The sequence below is a fragment of the Lethenteron reissneri genome, chromosome 19, assembly GCF_015708825.2.
Source record: "Lethenteron reissneri isolate LAM-NWPU_2019-01 chromosome 19, ASM1570882v1, whole genome shotgun sequence".
NCBI lineage: Eukaryota > Metazoa > Chordata > Hyperoartia > Petromyzontiformes > Petromyzontidae > Lethenteron > Lethenteron reissneri.
In genome coordinates, this window is record NC_083797.1 from 12,375,269 (window position 1) to 12,401,079 (window position 25,811).

At 49.0% G+C, this 25,811-nt stretch overlaps 1 protein-coding gene across 1 annotated transcript in view; it reads left to right on the forward strand.

Moving 5' to 3' along the window:
* LOC133344281 (MFS-type transporter SLC18B1-like) overlaps positions 1-25,811 on the forward strand; it is a 104,707-nt gene that overhangs the window by 72,781 nt on the left and 6,115 nt on the right. The window contains exons 10-12 of the mRNA XM_061554370.1: positions 6,336-6,437; positions 8,040-8,131; positions 24,831-24,926. Coding sequence (XP_061410354.1) covers positions 6,336-6,437; positions 8,040-8,131; positions 24,831-24,926 — 290 coding nt within the window. The remainder of the gene's footprint in view (positions 1-6,335; positions 6,438-8,039; positions 8,132-24,830; positions 24,927-25,811) is intronic.

Here is a 25,811-nt window from a genome sequence, read left to right on the forward strand (position 1 = left end):
ATTCACCTCGGTAAGACTGGGATGATCCTTGTCTCTGTGTGAGAAAGTGAAAATACATAGTGTGCCCTTTCCCCATAATATTTTAGTTGAAGCTTTTTGATGTGCAAAATCACACAAAACATTATTTGGGAGTCTACACCAGCCACATATTGGCAGATTCCACAACGACTCCATTCATTTGTGAAAATACACCAACAACATAACAGCTGCTTTCCCATAACTCGCTGCCGTCAAATTGTATACACAAGACAATTTGTGTTTTTATTTTTCTCCTCTGGAGCGCCGCGGTGACAAGATGTTATCTCCCTCACCTGGTATGAAGGAGGTCGTGGGTTCGATCCCAACTCTAACGCCTATATATTTCGAGTTTGCATGTTCTCCCCATGGCCGCGTGGATTTTTCTCTGGGTCCTCCGGGTTTTCCCTCCACATTTAGAATCAACATCACGCGTTCAGAGTATTTGGCTGCTATAATATTCCACACGATAAGCCACTTTTTCGAGCTGTCATTTGTGGCCAGGTCTCTTCCGAAAAATAGCTGGCTAGCTCAGTGGGACTTACCTGGTAAAATAAAAAAAGTTTAGTTTTTATATCTGTTCCCTTCTCCCAGCCGTCCGTGTTGTCGACTTCATACCGCTGTTCAAGTTCAGGCTCTCGGCTTCCTCTTATCCTCTGCCTGTGGCCGACTGCCTATCTACAAAATACACATGGACGCCGATTGCTCTGCGGCGTCTTGAGATAAGATTTAATTTCGATGCATTATAAATCCACATTGCATCGGAGTCGGATTCGCTTTCTGTTCGCTATCCGCTCGTGGAGTAAGCTGCTCGTACCCAATTCGGAATTGTTCACGTCAACTCGCTTAAGTTTTTTATGGGGCCGCAGCGTAAAGTGCGATCTCCAACGATGATTCAGCCATTCTCTCTGATATTCCCACTTCTGAAGAAGGGTAATTATTCACCCGAAGCATGAGCGTATCCTCTATATTTCTGTGATGGAGCAGTGCTCGTGAACATTGCAGTGAACTCTTGTCAGGCTACTGGCAGATCACATTCACAGCGTCACTAAACCACAATTGTTTCCTTTTTGAGTCACGTCGATTTGTGCTACGAGGCACATTACTTAGTTACGCCGGATTTACTTTTTCACGAGCTTGCAACCTGGGGACGCATCCTCGGATCAGCTTTTGTCGTGCCAGCGGCAGCAGCAGCTGCAGCGGCATAAATATCAAATGAACGAGGGCATCAATACCGGGGAGGATTTGAGAGAAAAGCTATTGGTGACTATTAGTCAAAGCGGGGCTACAGATTCGCCGTAAATTAGGGTCCTGTAGGTGCCACGTGGTGTCGGCGCTGGGTGCTGGGATGTTGGTGTTCAGCGTTGCATGGAGCACAACACGCGTTGTGCTCCATGCCGTGTGTGGAGTGGCGCATTTACGACCCTTCCCATGTTTTGTTTTAAAAATAACTTAATTTTCGGGGAATTAAGGCTTTGTTAGACATTTGCAATCCCCCAACAAAATTGTCACCTGCGTGCCGTTGCTTCGTCGCAATTTCGAAATCGGCAGTGAGTCAGTGGCGCAGTGGCTAGCGCGTTACACTATGAACCTGGTCGCCTGAGTTGAACTCCTGGCCATGGCTAATGACAGTGGTGTCTGAACCGACCGGTCCTGGGCAAGTCCCTCTCCATCAACCCTTTAGAGGCCAGCATGGAGAAGTATGGTTAAACAACACCCATGACTGACACGATGTGGGGAGGGCTTCATCTAGACATGGGCTCTTAGTTTAATTTGTTTTAAACGTATCCATAGATACTAAACTCTGTAACGTGTAACACCGTCCCAGCAAACAAAGACAAGGACCCCCCATATAGCCTTGAACACACTGTTGGGGGCCAGGGCTGTTAGCGAGTAGCACCTATGAAAGCCGACACGACACACGAAGGGGTGGGTGGCCAGCACCACGCCAGGCCTCCTGTGTCTCCCTAGTGGCGTTGTTTATACACCACACCAGGTACTCATTTGAGACCCAATGGACATTCGGGAGGCCCAGGACCGATTCAGATAATCGTCACCGGTGTTAGGGTAGCCGTGAGCACTCGGATCGCCAGGATCGTAGCGCAGCGCGCTAACCGCTGCACCGCTGCTCCTCACTCTTCCACACCGTGTCAGTGCGTAGTAGAATCCTCGCGACCTGCGGAAACCCTCCCATGCTGCCCCCGGCTCTCGACGCTGCCGTTGCGACGCTGCCATTATGGCGAGCGGAATCTCATCGGGAAGCGGCTGAGGAGGCAGAAAAGAGTCCCCCGCGTGTCCCAAGTGAGCCTCGTCCCAGGGCATGCCGTCACGTCACGGGGAAGCAGAGCATGACCCACGCGAGCACCGCCGCACCCAGGAGAAATCCCGCGGCTGGGAGATGCGGTATTGACGTCTCGGCTCGTGGTGCCGGCTTCCTAGCTGCTGTTCTGATAGAGGTCGATATGAACTAAAGCTAAACTGAGCTATACGGCTCTTTTTCAGAAGCGATCTGTCCACAAATAGCTAAAAAAGTGGCTTATCACATTGAAATTTACACCAAAGAAATACTCTGAACGCGTGATGTTGATTCTAAATGTAGAGGGAAAAACCGGAGGACCCGGAAAAAAATCCACGCGACCACAGGGAGAGAAAGAGAACATCCAAACTCCAACTATATAGCAGGCGTCAGGGTTGGGATTGAACCCACGCCCTCCTGCATACCTGGCCCGAGCACCGGTCGGTCTGCGCAACGTAAACGGTGTAACAAACGGACAGGGCCCCGACTGCCGCGATGATCAGAGGTGACAAGGGTGAATGCGCAGCCCCTAGCGATCACTTGCTCGGCTCGAGGGAGCTCCGCATAGCCACTCTGCTGGGTTCCTACTTTGGCCTCCACCTCCAGATGTCTTGGAAGAGGCAGAAGTGCCCACGCTGTGACCCCCCACGCGTGACCTCCAGTCGGCGAATTGCGATGAACCCATTCAGGCTGGCTGGGTGGACCGTGGCGGGCAGAGGGGGCCATTTGAACTGCCACGCCCCAGAGATCGAATTGGCGACCTCTGGATTGCGCGTCCAACGTGCCGACAGTGGACGACGGAGACGTTAGAATGCCATGGGATTCGCTTGGCGTGGCGCCTGTGCCATGTAGTGCGGTGTGGACCGCCTGCTTCCGCGGGCGTCCCCCCCCCCCCCCCCCCCCCGCGTTACCCAGAATTTCGACGTCTTCGCGGAGAGCTGACGTTTGTTGTCTGCGGGTGCAGAGCGCGATTTAGCTCGCAAAGCTCTGGGGCTCCCAGTGGGACGGGGTGTGAGTGATAATCCTGGACAGGGTTGACTCAGTGTCATCTTTATAGCCATCACCACCACCAACAACGATTTCAGACCTACCTCATTGTCATCATCACCGTAAATTTCAGACTTATCATAATCATCAATTGGGGTAGATATAATGAACACCGCCTGCGTGCGTGAATGTACTTATTTGACCGTGTGCGTGTATTTAAGGAGTGGTTAACGAGATGGTGGTAGTGTAGTGGTTAACGAGGTGGTGGTAGTGTAGTGGTTAACGAGATGGTGGTAGTGTAGTGGTTAACGAGATGGTGGTAGTGTAGTGGTTAACGAGATGGTGGTAGTGTAGTGGTTAACGTGATGGTGGTAGTGTAGTGGTTAACGAGATGGTGGTAGTGTAGTGGTTAACGAGATGGTGGTAGTGTAGTGGTTAACGAGGTGGTGGTAGTGTAGTGGTTAACGAGGTGGTGGTAGTGTAGTGGTTAACGAGGTGGTGGTAGTGTAGTGGTTAACGAGGTGGTGGTAGTGTAATGGTTAACGAGGTGGTGGTAGTGTAGTGGTTAACGAGGTGGTGGTAGTGTAGTGGTTAACGAGGTGGTGGTAGTGTAGTGGTTAACGAGGTGGTGGTAGTGTAGTGGTTAACGAGGTGGTGGTAGTGTAGTGGTTAACGAGCCGGTGGTAGTGTAGTGGTTAACGAGACGGTGGTAGTGTAGTGGTTAACGAGACGGTGGTAGTGTAGTGGTTAACGAGGTGGTGGTAGTGTAGTGGTTAACGAGGTGGTGGTAGTGTAGTGGTTAACGAGGTGGTGGTAGTGTAGTGGTTAACGAGGTGGTGGTAGTGTAGTGGTTAACGAGCCGGTGGTAGTGTAGTGGTTAACGAGACGGTGGTAGTGTAGTGGTTAACGAGGTGGTGGTAGTGTAGTGGTTAACGAGGTGGTGGTAGTGTAGTGGTTAACGAGGTGGTGGTAGTGTAGTGGTTAACGAGGTGGTGGTAGTGTAGTGGTTAACGAGGTGGTGGTAGTGTAGTGGTTAACGAGGTGGTGGTAGTGTAGTGGTTAACGAGGTGGTGGTAGTGTAGTGGCTAACGAGGTGGTGGTAGTGTAGTGGCTAACGAGGTGGTGGTAGTGTAGTGGTTAACGAGGTGGTGGTAGTGTAATGGTTAACGAGGTGGTGGTAGTGTAGTGGTTAACGAGGTGGTGGTAGTGTAGTGGTTAACGAGGTGGTGGTAGTGTAGTGGTTAACGAGACGGTGGTAGTGTAGTGGTTAACGAGACGGTGGTAGTGTAGTGGTTAACGAGACGGTGGTAGTGTAGTGGTTAACGAGATTGTGGTAGTGTAGTGGTTAACGAGATGGTGGTAGTGTAGTGGTTAACGAGATGGTGGTAGTGTAGTGGTTAACGAGGTGGTGGTAGTGTAGTGGTTAACGAGGTGGTGGTAGTGTAGTGGTTAACGAGACGGTGGTAGTGTAGTGGTTAACGAGGTGGTGGTAGGGTAGTGGTTAACGAGATGGTGGTAGTGTAGTGGTTAACGAGATGGTGGTAGTGTAGTGGTTAACGAGATGGTGGTAGTGTAGTGGTTAACGAGGTGTGTGACTACTAACGCAGTGATTGGAGTTAAATTGCCGGTCACGGCCAACATCGGTGACGATTATCTGAACCGGTCCTGGTCCCACCTAGGTGGACTCAGCTTTTAATGAGTACCTGGTGCAGTGTGTAAACATCACCATTGGGGAGACAAAGGTAGCCGGGCGTGGTGCTGGTTACCTACCCCCTCGTGTGCCGTGGCAGCTTTCATAAGCGTTGCTCGCTCACTGCACTTGCCCCTACAGTCAGTTAGGGCTACACGGGTGATTTTCGCGTTTAGGTTAAAAGTGTGTGTGCATTCATAAGTATCAAGGTGTCATAATAGGATGGGCGAGGAAGACGAGTCGGCAATTGTCTCCGATAATGGCCGGGCTCTGACCAGCGTCAAAAGGTTCTATAAAATGTAACCCATCAAGTTGCGCGTGGCAAATTTTAATTCACATCTGACGATGCACGCGCAGGCTGACGACAGCCACGCGCACGTGAACGAGGTTACAGCCAGACATGACCCGCTGAAGGCTTACGGCGCTCGTGCGCAGCTCCAAGCCTCGCTCAGCCATCGCAATGGGGATCCGCAAGTTTGGAGGAGGGTGGGGGGGGTGGAAACAACGACATTTCGATATTAGATGCCCTCTGATAGTGATGAATTTGTCGTGTTGATTCACGCCAGAGAGGTAATGCATCATATTAATAGAGGACGTGACGGAGTGTTGTGAGCACATCCTGGCAATTAATGATGACAAACTGCGTGCGTGTGTGCACCTCCACTGCTTATTTATCGAATGAGAAAAAGTCACCGCTTCCCATCCTCAACACAAAGACAAAGATCTCCCGTATAGCCTTGACAGACTGACGAGGGCAAGTGCTGTCAATGAGTCCGCTGCCTCTGTCTCCCCAGGGCCCAGGTTTACACCCTGCACCAGATACTCATTGAAGACTGAGTCAATCATCGGGGATGCCGTCACACAGTGGTGTAATGGTTATCGCACAGGACCTGCAATCCAGAGGTCAACGGATTGATTCGACCTCCCGGTTGACAGTTGAAACAACGGGGCAAAAATCCTAATTCCCGCCCGCCCTCTGCCCGCCCGGCGGTATAAATAGGTGCAGCGCCGTGAGTCGATCGGCAGGTCGTGTGTGGTGGGGTAAATTGTGGGTATCCCCACCTTATCCAAATATCCTCTAGAAGGGTTCTCTAGAGCTCACTATGGTAGAGGCCCTTTCGCCAACAATGGCGTGAGCAGGAAATTGCAGGGCTGCGCCTTCACACCCCCTCTAATTGCACACATCTCAATACAATCGGTGATTTGCATCTAAATTGCATTCCCTTCCACGAACGCGTAACTTGTATGTGAACTGCACGAATGGATGAATTGTGGCCATATCCGCGCGCACACGCAACACTGCGACACAAGCCGAGCAATGGGACGGGATGTGTGCCGGCCCCGCAGTTCAAAATGCCGCCAGGCAAGATCGGCCTGGTGCTCCTAGGATTCGCCTGCTCCTACGCCATTTTCGCTCCACTGCTCGGCTACCTCAGTGACTCCTTCCCGGTACGAACTCTCCCACACCCCCTCCCCCGCCGCCCTTCACACTTCCTTCCCCCTTGCACTCTCCTCTCACGTTTTCCTCTTACACTATCGTTTTAAAAAAAACTATCCTCTCACACCTCCATGTCCCAGTCTCTCCTCCCTCCCTGTCTCCGCACCTTCCTTTCCCGTTCCAGGGAGAGAGAGACGACTCTGTCCCTGGTCTCTCCTCATTTCCTGTCCACGACCACTTGGCGCTTTACCTAAACTATAAGAAGTATTCACTTGATCTTATTTGACCAGGTATGGCCCACTGAGCTTCATAGCTCTCTTTCTAGAAGCGGCATGGTCATCACAAATGATAGAAGTGGTTTGTCAAGTGGACATTTAGAGCATACAAATATTCTAAACATATGTTGATTATTAATGTGGAGAATGTAGTCACTCCTTTTGTTTTGGGAGACATTCTACTCCCTCAACTGAAACTATATATATTTAATTTTTACCAGTTAAGGCCCACGGAGCGACACAGCTCTTTTTCAGAAACGACCTGGACACAAATGATCGCTCACTGAAGTGGCTCATCGTGTGGACATTTATCGCAGCCAAACACTCCGAACACGGTTTTTAAATGTGGAGGGAAAAACCGGAGGATCCTGAGAAAAATCTATGCGACCACGTGGAAAGAGCCATGCAAACTCCAACTATACAGCAGCAGGCGTCAGGGTCGGGATCGAACCCGCGTCTTCCTGCATACCAGGCGAGGGAGTTAACATCTCGCCACCGTGGTACCTGGATCCACAGTCGAGTGTTCCCAGAGCATTCCTCTCGGGCTTGGCTTGGTCCCAAGGCAGCCCAGCACTTGATTGCTGGGCGCTGCCTGTTAACCACCAATCAGATTGTCACCCGGGCCGAGTCCAGGACCAGTCGTGACATCGGCGGATGGAGAGGCGACATCGCTCGCTGATTTCAACTTTTCAGCCACGGTAGCACCAAATGCACACTTCCAGACATGACAAAGCAGATTTTAACTCGCCGTAATCGAAAACGTCATGCTTGTCCCATTCAAAGGCCTTGCCTACATTTAATTTAATTTAACATGAACTTGTTTAAGCATCGTTTCACAACCCCACACCCCCTGACCATAGAAGGTAGTGGAAGTGGGGAGGCGGTGCCAGAGTTTAACCAACATCAGCGTAGGAGAGACAAAGGTGGCTAGGAATGCACGACCACACCACGTGCCACACCTGTGCGCCTTGCTGGATCACCAACAGCACTCGCCTGTACGACCGACCGGCTTGGCTGAAAGAAGGGGCACTTGTGTGTATGTGCGAGAGTGTAGCGGTGAGTGTGCCGTGCTACGGACCAGACGACCCGAGTTCGATTCACCAACAGCGATTATCTGAACCGGTCTCAGGCCTCCTCTAGGTCGACTCAGCCTCAAACGAGTACCTGGTATGGTGTGTAGACATCGCCATTAAGGAGACAAAGGTGGCCGGGCGTGGTGTTGGCAACCCACCCCCTCGTGTGCCGTACCGGCCTTCATAGGTGCGAACAGCACTTGCCCCAACAGTCTGTTAAGGCGATACGGGGGATCTTTGTCTTTGTGCGTGCGCTTGTGTTCAGGCCGTGCGGAAGGTGATGATGACGGCTGGAGTCACAATCTGCTCCCTCTGCTTCCAAATGCTGGGGCCAATCCCACTCCTGCACATAAAGAGGTAACGCAATGCGTGTCGCTGCGGTGAAAAATACCGCCGCTCCAAACAGAGACTCCATAGCCAATATAAAGAGCCCTCGCCACGACCCCATCAGTCTCCTGTCTCGCACATCAACGTGCCCGCTACACACCCTGTGAGTCACTAAATGGATTCTGATTGGCTGCAACGGTATTTTTCTCTGCAGCAGAGTCGAGCCAAGGCACGAAGTAGACGTCTCAAAATTGTGAGCGTTTCCTTTCAGTAAAAGAGCTCCGTTGGCTCAAATAGATCTCTCTCGGTGTAAACTCGACCGAAGTCAGCCATCAGAAAGCGGAGGCTTTGCAGAACAGGGGCCCTCTGATTATGTTAGTAGGCTGTGCTTTTTCATAAAGGCGTAGGAGAGATAGATTTGGCGACGTGTCTCCGTCGGGATTGCGCCACTACTGGTGGAAGGGCCTCCATGAGAGGGGCTGAGCTCTAGGGAGCCCCTCCAGAGGTTATTTTGAGCGGCGCTGCAGTGGTGAGATATTATCTCCCTCCCCTGGTACGCACCTCCAATTAGCACGGGTGGCTATGTATGGTGCGAAAGAAGTTCAACATACATGTGCAGTGAGCGACTTCCGAGACACGTCGGGTAGAGGGCTTCTTATTTATTAAGAGCACACTGGGCGATACGTTATGTAACGCGGCTACACATAGGCGATCCTAACACTCACAGCCCCATCACTAGCATACCACTACGCAGTTGTCTGACTAGTGTAGTGACAGCGGTGGAGAGGGTCTTTGCGCAGATCAGCCACGTGGTCGGAGAACGAATAGATGATGACGGGCAGCGACACAGCCAGGACTCCAAACAGCCCCGAACCTCTCGTTTGGTCCTCCTTATCTCTGCCCCGGCACGGCCAAGCTCCACCTCTGGCCACGCCCCCTTCCAGAACCCTCGAGACGGTTCCCGGAGCTTCTCGACTGACTCCGCCTTTGACCTTTACCCCAGATATGCCTCTTTATAATAAGGCATTACATAATGCACCTGTAACCGCAATTACCACTCCAGGCCGAGAGGTGTCACCATGTCATTACACATGTATAGTGTTAGTGATTAGGAGACAAGGGTTTCCAGGAGGAACCTTTATTGAACAAGTTCACACTTCACAGGTTGCACTCTCCATCGTCGTCTAACCGAGGCTAAACACAACCCTAACTGTGTAACACTGATGGAGCTGACTGAGACAGCCAACAACTTTCTGGCCGCGCAATATCTAGCGAAGACGGCAGCGACAAAGGCGGCAAGATGACAGCGATGACGAGACGAGTCCACTCCCAGAACCGGCAGCCCCGACTGCCGCTCTCGGCTCCTTTTATGCTCCCAGTGCAGCCTGGCTCCGCCCTGGCCACGCCTCCCTTCTCGAACCCGGTAGCAGGTTCCAGGGGCCTCCAGATGGGGTCCTCTGTGACCTTTACCCCAGTTCCTCTACTCTGCCAACACCCCATGCATGCCCTCACCGGCGTGTGTACTCTCCGTCCACCACAGATGCCGCTGCTGTCCACCAGCCGGCGCTATTATTCTACACATGGATACAGGAGGTCGTGGGTTCGATCCCGACCCTGACGCCTGTATATGTGGAGTTTGCGTGTCTCTCTCCCTGTTGTTACGTAGGGTCTTCCGTTTTTTTCCCCGAATCAACATCAAGTGTTTTATAGTATGTGGCTGCTCCAAATTTCCACTTGACAAGCCACTTCATTGAGCTATCATTTGTGATGGCCAGGTCGCTTCTGAAAAAAGGAGCTATAGAGCTCAGTGGGTCTTACCTGGTAAAATAAAAATAGTTTAGTTTTTTTTAAATAGTTTAGATTAACCGACTCTTCCACGCTGGCCAGACATCTCGGAAGAGCTGGAAGCACCCACACCTTGGGATATAAATCTTGAAATCAAAACGTCTCTCCGCTGCTCACACGCACTCTGGGTCCAGCGCTCACTTCTGTCATGTGTACGTACGATTGTATGTTGAACTTATTTCACACCGTACGTAGCCAACTGCGGGCACGTTGGTGGGCGTGGCGTTTCAATATATGCAAGAATGGAGACAGATGGCGTTTGTGGTCAGGGCTATGCATATACATATGTTGGCCCTGAACCAGCGGTGAAAATTCCAGATTTTCTTCAGCAGGGCCCCGGCCTCCCATAGGAGAGCGCCACCGTTGACTCTCCAGACAGTCGGTCCACGTGAGGACCGTCGGCCGAACAGACCGCTGGCACGCGAAGCCGCCTGACTGCTGTGCCACGCGGTCACGCGCGGTGCGGGTGGGCGGGTGTCCACACATCGACTCGCTCTTGCCGACCGCCTCTCGGTACACGCTCACGAACGATAACCAACCGGCCTGACGTGGCGTAGCGAGCGGCAGATACCGTTTGTTTACAGGTTAATTATATTGAATGCTTTTGCGAACCATTCGGCGTAGACTGTGTGTGTGAGTGCTTGGGTTAAATTTACGGTTATGTTATTTGAATACCTGATTGCTATAGCTTAGCGAAACTCCCTTCCCTGTACATGATTGCTTGCACTCATTATAAATGGGTTTCAATGATGGTTTCTGCCTCTGACTGGAGCCGACAGCGTGACCAACAGGAGCCCACGGAGAGCTCCAGCGTTTCTGTGAGAAATTATTAATTACTAGTTGTTCAGGGGCACCTGCTGCGCCCCCCCCACAAAAGCATTTCCGGCCTTCGGCCAGGAAAAGTCACAACATTTGCACACGAACGACGCATTCACGCAAGCTCCCGATGCTCCATTTAGAAGTTTTATATTATTATATTGTTCATCATAGAATGTTAAAGTTGTGCGCTTATCAACGTAATTGAACTTCTGTCCCTGAGACTTGTTGATTGTGATAGCGTATGCGGGGAGAATGGGAAATATTGTTGTCGTCGTCGCAAAACAAAAGGCAAAGTCGCGTCGGTGGGGGCCTGGTCGATTCTGCGAATCAGCACTGAATCGCCTCGTTCCGCAGATCGATTCCAACGTAATCGAACGTCTGCCCGTGCGCCTCCGTCGTTCAAACCTACGCGCCGCCTGCATGAAAACGACGGGGAGTGCAGCGTTCATCACAGATAAAGTCATGCGTTTATAAATGTAGATTTTAAAATAAATAAATATTTGCTTTCATATTCTTAACTAGATAAACTTGACCAGTTGCCCGATATGTCCAGATTGCAGTCACCCATCGTCAGCAGTATCTCAGAAGTATTCGGTTGTGTTCATATAAACTTGTTCTCAACCAGAATGAAGGGTGGTTTAAAACTAAATTTGCAGAAGACACTGGATTGAACCTCTCAGATGAATGATCGCCTCTGTCATCTCAGCATTATGAGCCAGCCCAGCAACAATCCTACAGTATGGGAAATTTAAATAAGTTTTCCCCTTTCTGGCAATGAAACCGGTGTTAAGATCTTGACTTAAAGCTTTTGTGACTGCAGGAATTCATATTCTTTGGGTCTTTCGGTAAAGTCACGTAGATAGGTTCAAAAAATTATAAAATAAACAAAAAACTACGATGTTTCGATCGCAACACAAGCGAACCTCATCACCCAAAAAATAGGTATTAGGATGTTCAAACACCATCTTCACCACAAGTACTCTGTGTGGTTAATGCAGTAAACTTGATTCCTTGCAAAAGGTTTCTATTTGGTGTTCGAACATCTAAAGACCTGTTTTATGGCCAGAAAGGGAAACACCTATTTTAATTTTTTACTACTTTGATACTGGGAAAAAGGTCCCAACAATCCTCCAATCAATCCAATCGCGGGTGCATTTGTTATTCGAGCCGTTCTTATCGTGCAAGGCTGTCACGGAAGATTACTGTCGCTGTCTATTCTGCAGTCGTTTCACACAAGGGGTGATGTTGCTACGCGGCTCTATCCAATTGAGTAATTTGCCAGTGATTTTTTCAAATTTGGCAAATCTGGGCCGTGACGCGAGCACACAAGGCCTCCTCTTTTTTTCAGATAACAACACTATGGGGTCTTTACAGTCCACCGTTCAGCAGATGGCGTGTAGCATTTTTTTGGTTGCTGTAGGCGTCGTATTCATTAGGGCGGATGCTGGGGCCGAACCACGAACCTCGGCAACAACCAGCAAATGCACTCACTCCGGCCATGTCACTCTAAAACTAAACTTTTTATTTTACCAGGTAAGGCCCACTGAACTCTTTTTCAGAAGCAACCGGGCCACAAATGGTAGGTCAAATAAGTAGTTTATCATAGCAGTCAAATATTCTAAGCGCATGTTTCTAAATGTGGAGGGAAAAAATGGAGGACCACGGGGAGAACGTGCAAACTCCAAATATACAGGGTCGGGATCGGAACCCACAACTTCCTGTGTACCAGGCGAGGTAGTTAACATCTCGCCACCGCGGCGCCCCGCTCACTGCCCCCAGCAGGAATGAAAAAGCCAGCTGAGGCAGTGCATTGAATGAGCCTCCATTATGCGAGAGAATTTGTACGATATGTGCACACGACACACAAAACACTCACGAATGGACACAAAAAGTTATGCGCGCACTCACGCCCACACACTCATGTTCGAACACGCGTGCTCATCACGCCGATAGGCAGCACCATCAGCGCTTCCATTTTATTAAAAACAATTTAAGTCTTCAAACAAAAGTTTTTGGTAGCCGTTGCCAAAAAACGTATCAGATCTGGACTATGGTATCTGTAACGTGCGGGGTGCGTTTCACGACAGCGATGGGTTTCAGGCGTTTTTGCAGTTTTCGTTAGAAACAAGCGAAGTGTCCTCGGATGAAGGAAATTGTCCTCTGGCAGAAGCACAGGCGAATGTGATAATAATTCGCGGACTTCGCACGAAGTAGCATAACATTCCCTCTGGGCTCTGTGGAGAACACGGAGGAGGAGAGGTGAGCAGGGGTCCCGGGTATACCCAGAGGAATCGACACGCGGCAGAGGAGAGGTTTTGCCGAATCAAGGATGCTCAAACTCACACGCTCACCGTTACTCAAAAATATTTCCCCCCTTTCCTCAGCGACGCTCGCACGCCGGTGCAGGGTGCTGCGCGTCCAGCGGCACGTAGCCGCAAGTCCACAGCGCGTGCAGACTTCAACGTTACGCATCTGCCCAAGCTTCAATTTGTGCCCAGTCGTAGCCGTGGGAGCACAGGCGGGCAGGAGGGCAGCTGCTTCTCCCCCCACCCCCATCGCTCCGGTTCTCCGCACAACTTTTTGGACAGGGACTCAAGCTATGTGCCAGGCTTCGTAGGCCCCCTTGCCTACTCAACATGATTTCTCACAGACACTTGCTCCCTGAAATTCCAAATCGTTGCCATAGTCACCTATTCAGCAATCATTATGATCATCATCATAGCCGTCAGACAACGGATCACAATGGTCACGAGAGATCTGGGTTCCTGAACTGGCGGACCGCGAGCCACCCATGGCAAAGGCTCTTGAAGTGGCCCCCAGAGCTGTGGTCTTGCCTAGTTTATAGGCCTTGCCTGTGACTTTGGAGTTTGCTTGTTCTCCCCATGGTGGCGTAGATTTTTCTCCGGGTCCTCCGGTGTTTCCCCTCTATATTTAGAATCAAACATGGGTTTAGAGTCTTTGGCTGCTAGGAATGTCCACGTGATGAGCCACATCGTTGAGCTGTCATTTGTGGCCAGGTCACTTCTGTAAAAGATCGAAATAGCTCTGTAAGCCTTACCTGGTAAAATGAAAATAGTCAACAGTAAAAAAGATGTCTCTCTGAGGCGTAAAGAGATACAGATAAGGGAGATTAAAGGGAGAAAAACAAGAGGCAGAGATGAAGAGAGCTTTAGACAGGAGATAAAGATTGGTGAGAAGAGAGCGAGATAAACCAGATAGATGTGAAACCTGGTGCATGTGACGTCATAGCACATGGCGCTGCGTGGCTGCCAGTAAGCACCAGTTTCATTACATCTCCCAACGGAGAATATATGTAAAGAATCTTACACTAGATCATCATAATGCACGAACATCATTTTAAAAGTGCCTTTCACACGTTATATTGCATATTACACGCACGCAGCTAATGCAAATGTCTCGACAATTCTAGCTTGAAGGCTGAAATCGTGTTTAAAAAATATATATATTTATAATTTCCAATGGGAGAGAATTCTTCAAATGCACAAAAAAATGAGGAATGGTCCAGGATGCTTGTGAAACAGTCGTGAGACCTGGTAAGGGCTCTTGTTGAGGAATAAACAGTTGTCAAAGAGCCTTCTAGTAAAGGGATAACCGTCACACCAGTGACGATTATTTGAACAATTTTTACATAGAGGGTGAGCCATATGCGTGATGTAAGATACGCATGGAGTAAATGGGTGTGTGTGTTTGGTTGCATAGTATCTGGAGCAGTGCCGGATTATCCCAGTAGCAAAAGTAGCATATGCTACGGGCCCCGCACTTTCAAGGGCCCTGCGCTAAATGCTTTCAAGCTATCAATTCCGGTTCAGTGATTTTGCACTTGCTCTATTACTATAGTGCAATACTGCCTTGAACTTTTATGAACGACTGGGTGTTTAAGGTTAGCGATTTGTCGTATTATCTGGCTGAATAGCAAATGAAAAAATACAATTACTTTATTATGCAAGTTAAACATCTGTGTTTTAATATTAGTGTTATTTATTTATTTAGGGCCCTTTTATAACATATGCTACAGGCCCCGCACTAGTTTAATCTGGCACTGATCTGGAGTGGTGGTGTAGTGGTTAGCAGAGGTGTGGACTCGAGTCATGTGACTTGGACTCGAGTCAGACTCGAGTCATGAATTTGATGACTTCAGACTCGACTTGGACTTGCATAACAATGACTTTGTCCCACCTCTGAGGTGTGGACTCGAGTCATGTGACTTGGACTCGAGTCAGACTCGAGTCATGAATTTGATGACTTCAGACTCGACTTGGACTTGCATAACAATGACTTTGTCCCACCTCTGGTGGTTAGCGCGCTGCACTACCAACCCAGCCACCTGAGTTCGCTCACGACTAACACCAGTGGCGAATATCTGTACCGGTCCTTGGCATCCCCGAGGTCGACTCAGCCTCAAATGAGTGGGGTGTGTAAACATCGCCACTGGGGAGACAAACGTGGCTGGGCATGGTGCTGGCCACCGACCCCCTCGTGTGCCGTGTCGGCCTTCAAAGGTGCTCGCTAAGAGCACTTTCCCCAACAGTTTGGGAAGGCTACACGGGGGATCTTGGTGTTTGTGTGAAGAGAACCGCGCTGTTGACTGTGAGCCAGCGCCGTCATCTCGCATGCCGCGTCAATGTTTGTGGGGGCCACGGTGGCAAGATGTGAACTACCTCGCCTGGTATACATGAGATCGTAGATCTCTACCTTGACGCCAGCTGTATATGTGTAGTTTGCATGATCTCCCCGTGGTCGCGTACATTTTTCTCCACATTTAGAATCAACATGCGTTTAGAGTATTTGGCTGCTAAACGAAGGAACAACGTGAACATTTCATCGGCATGGCTGTCGCCTGCACAGACTGGGGATTCTCGCCACGCCGTGGCCCCATTCGTGGGGGTGCTGTTTCAAATTGTTCATCCTTCTTGGTTCCACTCGATGCTATCCACACTCCGGTCCGTTATTTCGCCTTTAAATCAATCGGCGGTCTTATGAGGTTGCAGCGGCCCTGCTGAGGGCGTTTCACGCTGTGAGCGTGGAACGCGAGCGAGCTCTCACGGTGACCTCCCGAGGTCACAAACATTCCCGGCACCGCATGATTTCGCCGTCGATTTCTACTTCGCTGCTCACAGCGCTGTCATCAAAACGTGAGCCGTGCGTCTGCCCCAATGCGAGCCGCGCACACACCATGCGCGCACCTATGCGCGCACATCATGCGCGCACACACCATGCACACACGCCATGCGATACTTTTGGGAGCTTGCTAGTGGGTCATGCAGAGATCACTTTATACCATGAGACTTGCACCGGCAGGCACAAATATTAAAAAAAATAATCACGCTTCATCACCCCTGTGTAGTTATCAATCAATGTTAGCCATGGGCAAGAATCAAACTCGGATGGCTGGGTTCATAACGCAATGATAAAACAATGGTGCCATGGTTAGTCCACTGCACTATTAACCTGGCAGTAACGTGCGGTGAGGTCAATGGTTGGGGAGGCACTGGCTAGTATCAGAGCCAGATTTACACACATATGAACCCGATAGAGGCAGCTTAAATTCACCATTCAATTGGCAGGTTGCACAATGACTATTGGTTAGGCGGCCGTATGTTTCATATTTATAACAGCATTCTTTATAACACACGCATACAGGTAAGTTACGTATTCGATTCACGTTTTATAGGCGAATGCAGTTCCACTATTCATACTCATTCAACGCAAATGAAAATATATATTGCATGGTCTTACCTTTACAGTACTTGTAAATGAAGTCCATTCGCCTATCCTTCTGGACAAATATGTCAGTGACTTTGTTGTAGAAGTCCTCTTTATTCTCTTTTAGTTTTAAAGTCTCTCCGTCTCAATAGAGATGATTGCTAGGGATGAAAGTCGTCCTTAGTCAGTCCGATTCCGACTGTATGTTTTGAGTCGTTTCAAAGCAGAGAACGACCTTAAAACGGACGCTGTTGTGGCTGATATAGTGAGCACCAGTTGGAGTAACTTTGTCGCCTCGGGAGCCGTCTGCATCAGATCATTCTGGGCCAAAAAGCTGAGGAGCTGTCCGGGTGATTTGTATTCGTTCCTCACCATTTGTGAAGTATACAATCCGATGAGGTCAGCCTTTAGTCTAACAAAGTCAAAGTAACTTGCATATTTCCATAGGCTCTGCAGTTTGGTGTCATCGAAATGTTGGGACATTTCATAAAATTTCTTGCAATCAACCAAACCAAGGAAAGTTAGCTCACCGAAATGATCAAACCTAGCTTTCATTTGAACACTGAGATTGTCCAGAATGTTATAAAACATTATTTTCCTCTCATCTCTGATCGGCTGTTTACTTTGGGCATTGTCTGTCAGGCCAAGTGTGACGCATTTCTGCTCGAATCGATCATAGAAACTGTCAAACTCTTGTCTCTGGCATTCCACAACTCCCATTGTGTCGCGGATTCGTGCACAGCAGAATCCAATGTCCATTACTTTATTCTGCAGCACACGAAAGAGGGCATCGGTTTCATTGAAAATGCCCTCATATCTATATATATAAAATCGCAAATCTGTCTGTCTGTCGGTCTGTCTGTCTGTGTGTGTGTCTGTGTGTGTGTCTGTTTGTCTGTGTGTCGCCGGACCATACGCAGTTTCATTGGACGAAATGTGAGGGATTTGCGAGACGCGATTGGTCCGTTTGGTTTTCCACGGCGGTTGCCCCTGGCAACGGGTAGCGACGCATTCGCTGCGGGGTGGACGCCATTTTTAATTCCCGTTAAAAATATGCGCACGCATTAACACGCGACTCTGAGGTAAATTCATCAAAGTTTCACGTCCTCTTCACTCCCCCCCCCCACCCCAATGTGTGCAATTACTATTATAGGGTCGGTAGATAATACAATTATAGCGATTAGACAGTATTATTGTAGCGCGGGGGGGGGGGGGGGTAACGGCCCCGGTACCCAGCCTCAGCCGGGTGGGCAATTTAGGCGAGGCCGGAGGCTCTGCACGGTACTAGGCCTCGACACCCCACCACACTATAGGCCGTACATATTACTGCACAGCGGCCGAGGAGATCGTGGCTGGGGGGGGGGGGGCAGGGGTAGCAGCCCATCTGTGTATATATGTAAGGTTATTAAGAAATATATTTTTCACCCGGGCAACGCCGGGTACTTCTGCTAGTGCTATTATGAAGAAGCAGGTTGATGCTTTTGACAGTCAGAGATCATATCCGGCGGCCATCATCAGGGTGTCATTGTCCCAACCATCAGGATTTTCGCTCATAATTTGGAACACAGCACGCAGATCAGATTGGTACATGCTGATCGTCTGAACTAGTCTAGAATTTGAGTTCCATCTCGTGGGCGCTGTTCTTGGTAAACGTCGCTTCACAACATCGTCCAGGAGGTGGGTGCGCTTGGTCAACTTATTGAAAAACGTCGCAAGACCCTCAACTGTTTAAAACAAACGTTTTACACTCAGGCATACATTTTGCTGAATGCGAGAGCACCAGGTTATATTTGTGCATAACAATGGGTAAACGTGGCTTCAGGTACCTTTTCTTTAATCTTGGCCTGCACCCCATTAAGATCTGATGCCATCACAGAGGCTCCGCCATAAGTCTGAGCTCGCAGCTTTTCAACGCAATTGTATTTCCCCAACATTCCCAGAACATAATCAGCAATAGCTGGTGCTTGTCTATCATCACTGACATCATCAAATCCTAAGAACGTCTCCCTCACCTCACAAGTCACCTCACTTTTATCCACATAACGCAAAATTACAGAGACCTGGGCTTTGTTCGTGACATCCGTTGGTTGTCTCGTCTACTTCGACTGCAACAAATGGGGCTGCATTAGTCTCCTCTTTGATATAATTTCTAATTACATCACCGACTGCTTCGATTAAATCGTTCTGTATTCTGTTTGATAAGCCAGAAAACACAGTGGAGGTCTCCAAATGTCTAGCCAACGTTTCATCTTTCTCAGCAAAAGCCGGTAATAGCTCCACATCGTTGCCACGAGTAGAAGAGCTTGCACTCTCATCGTTACCACGAAATGCTAATTCCTGTTTGGCTAGGGAGCAGGTCGCATTAATAAGGTCTTTTAAAAATCTCACGCTTTTCCTTTACCTTAGCTTTGTGGATGCTGTTATTTCATCTCCGCTGTTCATTCAAAGCCAAATATATCCTTGAATCTCCTAAAGTTTTTAAAGCAATTTGGCTTTGAATGTGAGTTGTCGATTTTTCACGTTTGTTGAGGCTCCTTGGTATATAAGTCACAGAATCCCGCGTTAGTCCAAACGTTGTCGGTAGTGGAGAACAGAAGGCAGGGGAAGCAGTAGAGGAGATTCTTCGTAGCACAGCCCACACAGCCAGTCGCTTCGTTGGTACCACTCCATTCGAAACGACCGTGTTATTTTCTGTCCCTTCGTTTGAAGTAGGTCCTTAAGCTCAGGCATTGGTCTTCCATTGTTTATCACTCCCTGCTTTGATTGAAAGTCCAATTTTGAGAAATTTTTAAGGTTAGATATATCGTTTTCCATTATTGCAGCCGCTGGAATTTTTTTGCTAGAGCTGGCTAACGTGGAGGGAGAGCGAGCGTCAATAACGTGGGCTCAAGACACGCCCCCCTCAGTGAGGCAGATGTGATAGCTGCCTCACTGAGGGGGGCGTGTCTTCACTGAGGGGGGCGTGTCCTCACTGAGGGGGGCGTGTCCTCACTGAGGGGGCGTGTCCTCACTGAGGGGGCGTGTCCTCACTGAGGGGGCGTGTCCTCACTGAGGGGGCGTGTCCTCACTGAGGGGGCGTGTCCTCACTGAGGGGGGCGTGTCTTCGCTGAGAGAGGCGCGTCTGACACGCTCCCCTCAGTGAGGCAGATGTGATAGCTGCCTCCCCTCGTGCTTTTTCATTGCAATTTATGACGAGACCAGCGAGCCTAAATATCTTTATACACATACGTGAAATAATATACTTGGACTATGGAAGGCTTCTTCTTCCTAGCGTTGTTCCCGCTGTGGCGCAGGGTCCGCTTTTCGGCATTGTCTTCTCCTTGGACTATGGAAGGCGAGGACATGTAATGAAGGGGTCTACAAACATTCCATTGGTGACATGCTGAGATAGTAACAGGCACGCGCTTATTGCCCGCGCTCCATACGGTTACTGAGGGGTTGAGCAATTAGAGGGGAGGCTGAGCGCGTCGCTGCCTCACCTCTCGTCTCTCCCTGTATTTGTAGCGACGCTACGCAAATTTGGCGATTTTGACTAGAAAAAAATATTGGAATCATATATAAATGATATTTATTTTCTTATTTTCTTTTCGTAACAGCTATTTTCATTGGAGTATGGCAGGTGAGGCTCTGCCTCCCCTGCCTCCCCTGACCACACGTCCCGAGAACCTGGCATACCTGAGTTTAATTCCCGGCCGAAGCTGACGTCACTGGCAAATGATACCTGAACTGGTCCTGGGCAACCCCTTCACTAAGCAGTAAAGTATGGTCAAGCAACCTCCATTCCTGACAGTGTGGGGAGGCTTCCATCCAGCAGTGGATTGATAAAAGGCTGTAAATAATGATAATTATCAATCTCCCACACCGGCACATATTTATGTACATATGTACGTTGAACTTTTTTCGCACCGTACGCAAACAACCGTGTTAATCGGAGGTGCGGAAACATATAAATGAAATATTTTTACATTAACGTAAGACGACATGAATAAAACTGAGTGTCCCTGTCGAGCAGCAGCTATGACGCAGCAGCTGTGAGTGTTCTGGGATTAATGCGTCTGTCAGGAAAGCGAGGCAGCACTTGTGAGATTTAGAGTTCAAGGCTGCAGTTCAGAGACATTGAAAGACAAGCTTTCCCTCTTGGGTTTAACACCTGCTGGCTCTCCCACGCATCTGGTTTCATGATCTCTGTGTGTGTGTGTGGTCATTGGCTTTCAATCCAGTCACAGATGCTGCACAATATGTACCTGCGTTGACTGGGCCATGGGGAAAAAATATATTGGTGGTTGGAATCAACAGCTTGGCCGTCAATATTGAAGTCTTTGATCGTTCGACCGATTATCCATTTTGTCACTCGATTGTTCAGATAACCTGTATGTGCGTGTTGAGCTCATTTTGCACCATACGTCGCCAACCGTGCCAATCGGACAATAGTTGGGAAAGAAAAAGTATCATCAACGGTGTTTTCAAGTGTGTCGCTGGTTGGGAGGTGATTGACAGGGCTCATCGGGGTGGCCACCATTTTTTAAATGGACCCCAAGTAATCGGGCACAAAAATTAGTAGCCAAAATCATTCTTAGTCTAGTTATTAAATTAAATTTTAATTATGATTCGTCGTGGTTCCAGTTATAATGGCTTTGGCCAGGTTAGGGCCCTTTTGAAAGTGTCGTATTCTGTTATGAAAATAGGTCACCCTCCACATGTCACCCATAACACAGCTACACAGACACCTGTTTGAAACATCTCTGCACTTTGTCAGCCCAAGCTTGTTTCGGCTTCTTTTGCACAGATGACTGAAACACTTGAAAAAATGTAAGGGTGAAATTCGAACATGTATACAGTCATACGCCCATCCAACATGAAATGATCCTGCAACAAACTGATTTGACTCCATGCTGTTTTGAAAAGCTGTCTAGCTGGAACTGTACTGCAGGATGCACATCTCACGATCATAATCTTGAATTTTATAGTGGTATTTATTTGTCTATCCAGGAAAGCCTCACCGAAGACTCTTTGTTCAGGAAAGTTTGGAAAATATATCTTCTGTCACAGAAATTGTCATGTTACAGAAAATGTCTTATGTCACGGAAAATTTCTTATCACAGAAAATGTCTTATGTTACAAGTGGAAATAAACCAGAGAGTATCCAGAGAAAGCTCACGCAAAAGCCACTCCAGGACTATTTTTCACATATTTATACAGGAGCATCGTTGCTAATGTCATCGTGGCGTTCCCAATTGCTGGCCACAATCACGCACCTCTGTGATAATTACATCATGCTGGGAGTCATTCTAACGACTTTTCTTACTCACTGTGACTGTAATCTTAGCCCTGACCCCAGCCGTGACCCCGGCCCTTAGCCGCAATGGCGTCGCGAATGACGCCCGCGGGCAGCGGTTGCTCGTGGTGTCCCCGATGTGCGGTCACTCGGGGTGAACGACCGCGGCTTTCTTGCTCGTTTGTAAGCGGTGGCGGTGTTGGTGGGGTTTTATTTATTACATCGGCGAGAGGCGCTTAACTCTCTGGATGGTGGATTGAGCAAACGGAAGCGGTCCTATTCGTGTGTTTAAATGCCAACGCTCCTGTCGACCCAGATTTTTGGGTGAAAAACGCGTCGCCCATCACCCAACGGTGCAGTAAATTAACGCTCCCGCCCATGTTTACATAGCCCCGCCCACTCCTCCACTAGCACCACCCACCCACATGCTGGCCCCACCTACTCCTCGTAGGTCCCACCCAATGCACAGATAGCTCCGCCCTTTGCCTTTATCACGAGTGGAGCGTGAAACATCTAAATTTTTTAAATTACTTTGGGTGACCAGAAACTATCTTGTTGAAACTGAGACTATCCTGGCCACATCAGGGCGTTGCGTAGATGTAATAGTAAGCTGATGGATGTTTAACAATAGCATGTATTTCCTCGTATACAGGGTCACTGTGACATCTTATCACTGACGGAGTTAACCAGCGCTGTATTTAATACCTGTGCATTGCTGTCAGTTGCTATCTTCTGCTTGGTTTCCTGGTCTGACAATGAGCATCAATACAACTCCGAGCGCATAATGCAACTCCTAGCTGCTAGGAGTGCTTATTGATGCTCACATGCCATAGCAGGAAACCAGGTGGAAGATAGCAACGGACAGCAACGCGCAGGTGTTAAATACATGGCTGGTTAACTCCCGTCAATGAAAGGAGGTCACGGTGACCCTGTGAATGAAGCGATCACGATTCAGCGCGACTGACGGACAGGGGTCGGCACTAATAGGCGGTGGGGGTGGGGGGAAGGACACCAGGGTAAAGTGCCCCTGTTGTAATGGAGATGGATCGAGAGGTCAGTGCTGTCAGAGGCCAGAGGCCCACTGGTGGAGAGAAGAGGAGCAGCTTGCGAGGGCAGTGAGGCTGGAGTGCTTTACTCCCAGGGTTGCCACTTGTCCTGATTTGTTTCCTGGAACTTGCCCTCGTTTGCAGGTGGCTGCGGAAATATCTGCAACTCTTAAAAGTTCAGTTTTTTGTCAGTTGCGTAAGCCAATTAGCACGGTTGGCTACCTACGCTGACGAAAGAAGTTCAACGTACATGCAGAAGAATACGAAAGAATGCTTATATGTATTTAAATGTGCATTTCTCCTTCACTCACAGTGTCCACCTACAATTCAGCCATCCTTTCTCCCGTTTCTCTCTCTCTAAAGAAGAAGCAGCATTTCTCAACTGTCTCGGCCTCGCTGTCCGCTGCGTTGCACCACTATCCGAGTAGTAAACCTTGCATTCAATAAATCTTGAGAGTCAGGGTGAACATCCGACTCCAAACGTATTTAATTAATAGAACGAGGTAAAACTGATGGAAAAACACAGCACAAAATACAGCATCTGTTAATACTTAAATGAACACTGCATCATCATAACATTGTCTTAGATAACATGAAACTCAACAATAGGTCTTGGATGGACCAGGCACCTACATTAGCACTGAATAGCTATACAAAAGAATAAGCTACTGTGTTAAATAAGGCCACTTTGTGTAATCACCATACTGCAGCCTAAATGTACAGCGCTGCACATAATACTGAACTGTGGATGAGATACTTCTTCATCCTTGATTTCTATATCGCATTAAAGTTACATGGGTACAAGTCTAACTCGACTTATTAAATTACAAGTAACATTCACAATAATGCAAGTGGCAGGCTTCGTTGTTAACTAGGCCTCATATTTAGCATAACAATTTAACGGCATTATAAAGCCATTTACAGCATTATAACGGCAATCCTAACATAACAGAATTCCCAGTATTATAAGAACATAAACACAGACAATGCTTCTTAAAGCCCCACAATGAACAGATGCACGTGTCTTCACTGAGATGCTATTTGTGCCTCCATTTTGTACTCTGTGTAATGGCTGACACCCAGCCTCATGGCTTAGAGGACCTTAAATTGTAACGTCCTGGTCACGTTACCAAACTCAACACCATGCCATGGGGCAGAACACCAACACTTTTAACAATAGCACTGCTTTCATCGGGGCTTAATTTCTCAACGACCATTTTCCAGGTTGCAGGTAGACAGGAGTAGGTCGCACGTTACAAATAGAAGCCGCAGCCTTGGCGTGAGGTATTTTACTGGATGTGGTGTGCCGGGGCGTGATCATGTTTCCTGCTAGTCGAACGGTCAGACTCGGCTGAAATGAGGCCCTGGTTATAACAACTCAGAACGCCGTTGTATTTTATGCGCTCAATGAATGCAAATCCTAAACTTTTTTTTCTGACCCCCCCCCTCCAACTCGCCCTAGAGTCACGCAGAGGTGTGCCCTGGTAGAGAGGGCAAAATGGCCAGCCGCGTAAATGTTTTTTTGTTCGTGGTACTTCCACATTCAAAGCAACGCAATGGCATACAGTTGCAGGTACCCTGGGTTGGAAATCTATTCGGTGACTCTGAAATGTTGATCCGGTTGTGCCACCGACGTCGCTTGTGGCGGCCGCGCTCTCTCTCGTCGTGGGCAATCACAAAATCGCTCCTGCGAGTGATACTGCAAGGGGAGGTACCGCACCGCCGATCGGCACGGTTGGCTACGTACGGTGCGAAATAAGTTGAACATACAGAACAATACAAAAATGCTCACGTAAAAAAAAACATACGTACATTTACTTGTATTTTTCCCCCACTCAGTGTTCACTGACAAGTCAGCCATCCTTTCTCCCGTCTCCCTCTCTCTGAAGAAGAGGCAGCATTTTCCAACACATTTGCTTATCACATATATCACTGTTTTACATACATACTTGTGCGTGTGTGCGGCGTGTGCGCGTGTGTGCGCGTGTGTGTGTGTGCGGCGTGTGTGTGTGGCGTGCAGCCAGGTGTGGCTCCTGGTTCTGGTTCTGGTCATCATGGGCATCTGCCTGGGGAGCACCCTGGTCCCGGCTTACTCCATCATCCTGGAATCGGCACAGTTAAGCGCTCCGCTCTCTCGCCTCCCAATCTTGCCACGTCCGCGCCACCCCCTTCCCCCCTCCACAGCGTCTCGGGCTGCGTGGCCTCCCCTGTACCCCCCATCCCACCCCCTACATTTGTGAGTGGCTCCCCCTCCGTGCCAAGCGAATGGTGCCGGCTGCATCACGCGGTGTCCGCCTCCGGTGTTCGTTGAACTTACAGTGGGTCACCGTGGCCCGATACGCGAAGCGACGAGCGACCTCAATGGAACGCGTCTCTCTGCTACGGAGACAGGGAGCCGTTGCCCAAATTGTTGCCTAATGAGGGCAGCAATATTGATGTGTGCGTCATGAGTTTTGTTGTTGTTTGTGTTTCTGCCAATGCCATATAATGAGAAGGCTCGATTAAAACGCAGCTTTCTGAAACAAATTCGCATTTAGACAGCACCTGTTTTCAATCAACTGCTGGATGAATGCCTCTCCTCATGCCGGTACATTGTTCTGTGAGAATTATTCGACCGTATTTCTCCATCCTGGTCAGTGCAGGCTTTTGATGGTGGCAGGTGGGGGGGTGGTGTGGTCAGCTGGTGGGGGGGGGGGGACATTGACATGGAAACGTTGAAGATCAGTACAACGCTAAGTTTATTGTTATACACTGCCGTCCGTGTGATTGCCCGAGCGTAGTCCCGCGGCCCCATCGCACCCGGCCTGTGCGATTTGGGCGCCCATCCAAGCACTGTGTAGGCTCAGCCCTGCTTAGCGTGTCCCACATCTGACGAGATCGGATGCACGCAGTGTGAAGAGCATTGTAGTACATAATAAGTAGTGCCTCTTGGCACTTCTTTCAAAACTCGAATCTCGGCGCATTGCCGATGCGACCTAAATATTGTATATCTGGATATAAT